The 6,787-nt window shown below is 51.2% G+C and overlaps 1 protein-coding gene across 1 annotated transcript; it reads left to right on the top strand.

Moving 5' to 3' along the window:
- Positions 1-401: 401 nt before the first annotated feature.
- On the top strand, positions 402-5,802 carry BATF (basic leucine zipper ATF-like transcription factor). The gene is made up of 3 exons (XM_071745959.1): positions 402-709; positions 2,435-2,539; positions 5,193-5,802. Exons 1-3 carry the CDS (start codon positions 644-646, stop codon positions 5,397-5,399), a joined length of 378 nt encoding a protein of 125 aa, XP_071602060.1. The 5' UTR covers positions 402-643; the 3' UTR covers positions 5,400-5,802.
- The last annotated feature ends 985 nt before the right edge of the window (positions 5,803-6,787 follow it).

The raw sequence follows: 6,787 nt of genomic DNA, 5'->3' as shown, positions 1-6,787 counted from the left end.
GAACTTCCCCAGCTTCCCGAGACTGGACCCAACCTCCTGCCTGTGCAGGCTGGCACAGTGTGCAGTGCCCCTGGAATTTCTGGGGCTCCCAGCAGCACCTCCTCCACACTGCCCTCCTTTGAGGGTCCAGGTTTCACAGCCAGAGCTGGGGCTTTTCTTCCTTTCCATCTCTGCTGTTTATTTCAGAGAAAGCCCATCTAGGTGTTTTTCAACCACCTGAAGGTGTTTTTCAGGGGTTTTTTAGACTATTTTGAAGCTCATTTTTCCCAGATGTGTTTTTTTTCCTTCTATCTCATTCTTCTTCCTTTTTTCTTTTTTGGTTTTTTTTTTCATTTTTCTTCTGTAACTTTTCTTCTTTGCCTTAAAGTTTCCGGCCACGTGACTTTCAGCTTACATCCCCAAGGTTCTGAGAAACCACAGGAGGCTGAGACCTAAAGGGAAGGTGCAGAGTCGCAAAGAAGAGGCAGAGAAAGTGGCAGGGCTAGGGGCAGGAGGACAGCGTGTCTCTGGGAAGAGCAAGGGTTGGGAAGCCAAGGACCATCTCGGTGGGGACAGAGGAAAGGGAAGGGCAACGAGACAGAAGGCAGGCACACCAAGAGCAGAAAGGAAGCTGAAGAGGCCCTGGGAGCCAGAGACAGGAGCCATGCCTCACAGCTCCGACAGCAGCGACTCCAGCAGCTTCAGCCAGTCTCCCCCTCCCAGCAAGCAGGTAAAAGGGGGACCCTTCCCCAGCTCTCACTGTCTCTCCCCAGCTGGGGAATTGTGCTGTGGTGGTCAGGAGGAAAGGTGGCACTGGCTGGTGGTGTTTTCCCAGCACAGTATGGCAGGACTTTCTAGGAACAGCTGTGGGGAGAGGGATGTGGGGCTGAGCTGAGAGCCCCAGCCACCCAGCTGGGTATGGGTGGAGAGAGGAGATCAGGTTACCTGGGGCTGTGCCAGGAGAAACTGGGGGCCCAGGACCCCCAGCCACTCTGGGTCCCACGACACATGCCAGGCAGGCAGCAGGCAGGAAGGTTCAGTGTGAGACTCTGTGCTCTGGCCAAGAGTCTGAGTGTGCACTGCCATGCCATGGACCAGGACAGCTCAGGGGAACCTGCCTGCTTCCCACTGCCACTGAGAGTGCTCAGGACCCAGCAAAGCCTGGCCACTTGGGCTCTCTTTTCTCTTCAGCCTCAGAGATATTTCAGCTCTGTAATGCTTGACTGAGGGATTGGTTTGTTGCACCGAGTACCTTAATGGTTGGTTGTTTTGCTGGCAGATACTGACTGGAGTCTGAGTTATTTCCATTGTCTTTTCTGGATAAGCTTTACTGTATTTGTCATTTGGCATTTCTTTTGGGGCTGGCAACAACATCAAGAACCTTTACTTGGAAACCTGGGGATTATCATGGCAGACAACTTTGGGCTTGTAACTAGGGATAAGAAAGCATCCTGCTAGTGAAGGGGATAAAGCACAGGCATTGCCAAAGGTTGGGGACTTGGCTTGGTGCAGGATGTGGGAGCTTCTATGTCTGAGACATTTGTAAGGTATTGAAGGCAAGGATAAAACAGTTAGGTTCAAAGAAAGGATTTTGGGTGGGGTGGAGAGGGGAGAGGATGTGGACAGACTGACAGGCTGGGAAGATAACTTTTGTGGCCAAGTTTTGCAGTCCTGTGGGGAAGTGGTGGTGTGAATGTTACGGAGTCCACAAAAGAGGCAGTACAATATGAAAACAGAAGATGAAAGAGTGTGTGATGGTTTCAACTGTCAGAAGGCAGCTTTAGGACCATTTCTCAGTGGAGGATGGCTGTGGCATGAAGCTTGTGACCTGGAGCTTGGAGACCTGTGTTCAGCCCTGCTCAGCAGGCTTGGGAGTTTTGCAGTCAGCATTGCAGACATTGCGATGGGACTCCAGAAATAAAGTGAGCACAGAGATCGGAGAGCTGGAGCAAGAGATCTGGGGAAAATGCAAAAGCTCTAAGTCTCTGGGGCCATGTTGCATTATAAGGGTCTGCAACAAATAATATCTGGGGGAGAAAGGTGATGGAGAAGTGGTAGGACCTATGGGAATGAAAGGAGAAAAACACAGGTTCTGAATCTCTGGGGAGATGGTTTATCCAAGGAGCTGTATTCCCACAGAGAGACAGGCAAGGGAAAAGTTTTCTGTACAAGGAATTAAAACAGTCTCTGTTATGGAGAGAGGTATTTCCTCTGGTCCCTCAAGCCATATCCCCTAGGCCTGTGTCTTGGTGAAGGGAGAGTGATCATTTCCCATCTGTGCTGGGATGACCAAGGGTATCAGACTTGCCTGTTCTGGCAGTGGGGATGCCAAAAGCATCACACATCCCTGGGGTATGGCTTTATCCTGATGCTGTGTCTCTTTTCCACCCAGTGCCCGGCAGGAGCAGGGCATGGGAGGGGATGCCCCATTAATTTCCATGCCTTGTTTCCCTAGGACTCTTCTGATGACATGAGGAAAGTCCAAAGGAGGGAGAAAAATCGCATTGCTGCCCAGAAGAGCCGCCTGAGGCAGACCCAGAAAGCAGACACTCTGCACTTGGTGAGCACTCCTACCCTTCCCTGTCCCTGTCCCTGAGGGTTCATATAGGTGACAACATGCTTTTATCTTGGTGGCTCAGAGGGAAGACGAATTGAGGTAGGACAGGAAAAGTGAGGCCAGAGTCAGCACTCTCAGTAACACAGCCCAGGACGACTGCCACTGAAGCATCGAGTTTTGCAGCCAGTTTTGAATACACCATTCATCTCTCAGTCTGACACTACTGATTACCTTTCCTAACCTCTTCTGATTGGTTCAGTCAGAACCTAAATGAAAACACATGCTCACCTGGGCTGGCTCTCCCTGGGTTTGTGCTTCATGCCATCACTTATTAAGTGATGTGACAGTGTAAAAGAGACTTTTCTGAGACAGTATCACTTTGGTATGGATGATGGTGCAATATGGGAGTTGAATAGGCCATCTTTTCTGGTTTGTTCCCTGAGACACTATGCAGCATTGGTAAAGAACCATTAATTATTTTCTCATGTTTTTAAATGTCTCCATGGTAGCACTTGTCTCCTTTTCTACACCAACAATACATGGAGGTTTTTCCTGTCGTTTAGCATGGATTTTCCCTCCTGAGTTTTTATACTGCCATCCCACTCTCTTCTTTTCTGGTACCACTGGCCCCCCTGTAGCTCTTCCCAGTATGAAGAATCATACAGCAGGCAGCTGCTTTTAGGAAGAGATGGTCACTATTGTCTCTGTGTGTTTAGGCAGGAGTGCATGGTCAGTGTCATAGCAGAGGGGCTGGGCCCCTTTGCATTTTGCACATTGCTAAGCACAATCTTGTGTGTTTTGGGCCACTGGCAGGCAGGATGCAGCACACACAGCCTGCAGTGGGCAGAGATCATCTTTATCCTAGCTTCCCTTTGAAAAGTGGTAGTCAGGATCATCTCCAAAAAAACATCCTTTAACTTAATGTTTTTCATATTCCGCCAGATCCCCATTTTTTGGAAGAATTGTTGAGAAGCCAGTATTCCTGAACCTTCCTCCTTACATACTGTCCTCAGTCCATGTTTGGAACTGTGTTTAAGACAGAGATTTCACTATTTTCTCAGTAGCTGATATCGTTCTGAAGCTGATATGGCTCTAGGCTGATCATATTACATCTGTCAGGAGTGAAGGTTCTGGGTGACTGTACCTGAGAGGGGTGAGGAGACACTCTTTAAAGTAATTCTAGAGGTGGATATGAGCTCTGATCCCTCACCAGGAAAATCCTGCCTGAGCTGACCTCAGGACAAACAACCTGCTTTCGAGGATACTACTGCTCAGCAAGCACCAAGAGCACACACTCCTTGCCTTCCTACAGGAACAGAAGCAGAGGGGCTAAGCCCAGTTTGGTTCAGACAGATTAGATCCTGGCAGGCAACTGGAGAAATACAGGGAGGCAAGTAGAGGGTGGTTGCTGAATTTGTCCTAGTGTTTTTCTAATTCCTGGTGGTCAGAGACCCCTTGTGCTCCTGGGTCCTTTCCTTTTTTGTGCATTTGCTTGGCTCTGTATCAGGGGCATTGGTTCTCTGATGTGATCCTGCCCAGAAGATCGTGGCTCATCTGGAGCAATGGTGGTATGAAAGAAGGTAGCAGTTCCATCTGCCTCAAGGCCTTGTAGCTTATGTTTTGAGGGGAACGAGTCTCGGGGAGGCTGGGGCTCCAGGCCCCTGGGTGATTCCAATCAGCTCCTGAGATTCAATGTCAGTCATGATTTCCAAAGCATTTAGTCACATCTGAGAGATGCTCATCTGCTGTGCCATCTCCTCCCGTGACAGACACTGTAACTGCTGGGTGTGTCAACCTGTGTGCAGAGAGCAGGCACAGGCAGAAGTCAGTGTGGCAGCAGCTTCGCTTGGCTGAGGTGGTGGTGCAGCTTTCCAGGGCCTCAGAGCACTGGGTCTTGCTCTGGCTCTCCTGGCTGAGTTACAGAGCTGACCACTGTGTCCTCCCTTCCTTTTCTGGCCCTGCCTAGGATATTGACTTCATGGTGGTCAGTGCCTGGAATGCTCCAGCCTGAAGCTGGCTGCACTTCAGCAGCAGTAGAGGTAGCAAAGACTGCAATGCAGGATGAGCATTGCAGGGCTGAGCATCCTTATTAACCCCTTTGTTGTTATTCACCTCAGTAACAGCTTTACTTCAGTTGTTTTGAGGCCTTGGTTTCTCTTTTCTTCTGACTCAAGCATCTCCCCCTCCTCCCCACCGTGCTGCTGGTTTCCCCGGCAGCCAGCAGGAAGCAGTGAGTCTTTTCTTTCCAGGGCAATGACAGGTTTCCTGTGGCAGGTGGTTTTCTGGTTAAAGACAGCGGTTATTCAGCACACCCTCCCCTCAGCCCGGCAGCCCGGGAAGCGGCCGAGCTGCGTGCATGGGTGAGAGGGAGCGAGAAAGCCGGGGCGGGAGCGGGGCACAGTCACTTCTCGTAAGCTGGGGATGGGGATTGTGGCTGCGGCCGCTAACATCGCGCCTGCGCCCGGCCCGGCCCGGCCCGGCCCGGCTGGCTGGAGGAGTGGGGTTTGCCCAGGCCCGGCTCGGTGCCAAATTTACTGGAAACGTGTCATTCTGGAAACTCTGCGGGACTGAGAGGTGTAGAACCGCAACCCCCATGTTCCTGGGTCATCCCTGTGGCTCCCGCACTGAGGGAGCCGCTGTGGTTTTGTCTCCTCAGGAGAGTGAAGACTTGGAGAGGCAGAATGCTGCCCTGCGCCGGGAGATCAAGCAGCTGACAGAGGAGATGAAGCACTTTGCCTCAGTGCTGAGCTCCCACGAACCGCTCTGCTCCATCCTAACATCCCCTCCACCACCTCCTGAAGTGCTTTATGCCACACACTCCTTCCACCAGCCGCACATCAGCTCCTCACGCTTCCAGCACTGAGCCAGCCAGCGGGACAGCAGCCTCTGGGCTCGACCCATGGCAAGAAGCAACTCTGTGGGGCTTGCTTTTCCACCTAAGGGAGAGGGACGGACAGACACCACTTTTTATTTAAAGAGTGTAGTTGCCTGAGACTTGCTCCCTGTGCAGAAATGTCAGAGCCACCAGGAGGCATCTTCGGGCAGTTTTCAGCTTGGATCCTAGGAAGGGGAAGCATTCACAAAAGAGCACCAACCCCCATCCCCAGTGCTTGCTGGGGGACCCTGTGCCAGTGGCTGCTGCAGTGCACAGCAGACAGAGCTCCAGGGAGAGGAACGGGACCAGGGATGAGGGGGAAGGTTGGGAGCCAGAGAGTACCAGAGCAAAATTGTTTTATTTTTTTAAAATAAAGACTGAAAATTACTAACTCTTTGTTTCCAAGGTAGTATCTGAGACACTCCTAAGTGAGGATGCAAGCAGCAGGAGAGGAGACCTTTGAGTTCAGTGAACAGCCCTGTGTGTGCTGCTGTCTAATCCAGGGCCAGCAGCTGAAGCACCACATTTAGAAGGGGGCCCATGTACATGGGCTGGGGAGGTTGAGGAGCAATGGATTGTGGGGTGTTGGAGTCTCTGGGAGAGTTGGATCCCTCCATGCTCTAGGGCTGGACCTGGCTACTGAGTCTGATGTACCACATAACATCATAGGTCTCTTCCCTGCTGAACCCCTCAGCTCCATGTCCTCCCCCATGACTCACATCTTCACAAAATGCTGCTGTGCTACCTTGTGCATTCAAGAAGATGAAACCTGAAAGGTCAGTGAAGAGTAGTTCTGCTGTGTCTGATCTAGTGGAAACACAAGCCAGTCCATACACATTCTCTTGCACCCAGCACCCCACCTGCAGGCAGCACCCCACTCCATTCACAAGGCTGAAGCCCATGTGCCAGTACAGGTCCTGTTGCTAGTGCAGGCTCAGGACACCTGCCGTATTCTAGAAGCATCAGATGTGATTTTTTCAGCACAAGGTACCACAAGCATTGCTGCTGTCATAGGCTTTAACTGAGATAAATGGGGGCAATTTGTAGATACCCTTCTTTCAGGCAGAGAGAAATGGCATATTTCCAGATGGGTTTTGGCACAGCCCTCAAGAGTGCTTGGGAAAAGCCTGTAATGTGCTGTGCAGTATCCATTTTCACTCTTTGGTTCACACCAGTAAGATAATAACCAAACACTGCCGTGCCTCAGCAAACTGTCCTCACGAGAGGAGCAGGTAGCACCACAATGTCTGCCCTCATGGCTTGTTAAAAAGAGACTTGTGAACCTCCTTCCTCTAGATTCTGTGCCAGAATGGGAAGCATGGTGGCCAGGGATGCCTGGTGCCAGCACATTGGTCTGGGTGTCACCACCCTGCAAA

Source organism: Heliangelus exortis, chromosome 5 (genome assembly GCF_036169615.1).
Source record: "Heliangelus exortis chromosome 5, bHelExo1.hap1, whole genome shotgun sequence".
In the NCBI taxonomy this organism is placed as follows: Eukaryota; Metazoa; Chordata; class Aves; order Apodiformes; family Trochilidae; genus Heliangelus; species Heliangelus exortis.
Note: the sequence above shows the minus strand (reverse complement) of the source record. Positions and strands in the feature narration are given on the sequence as shown.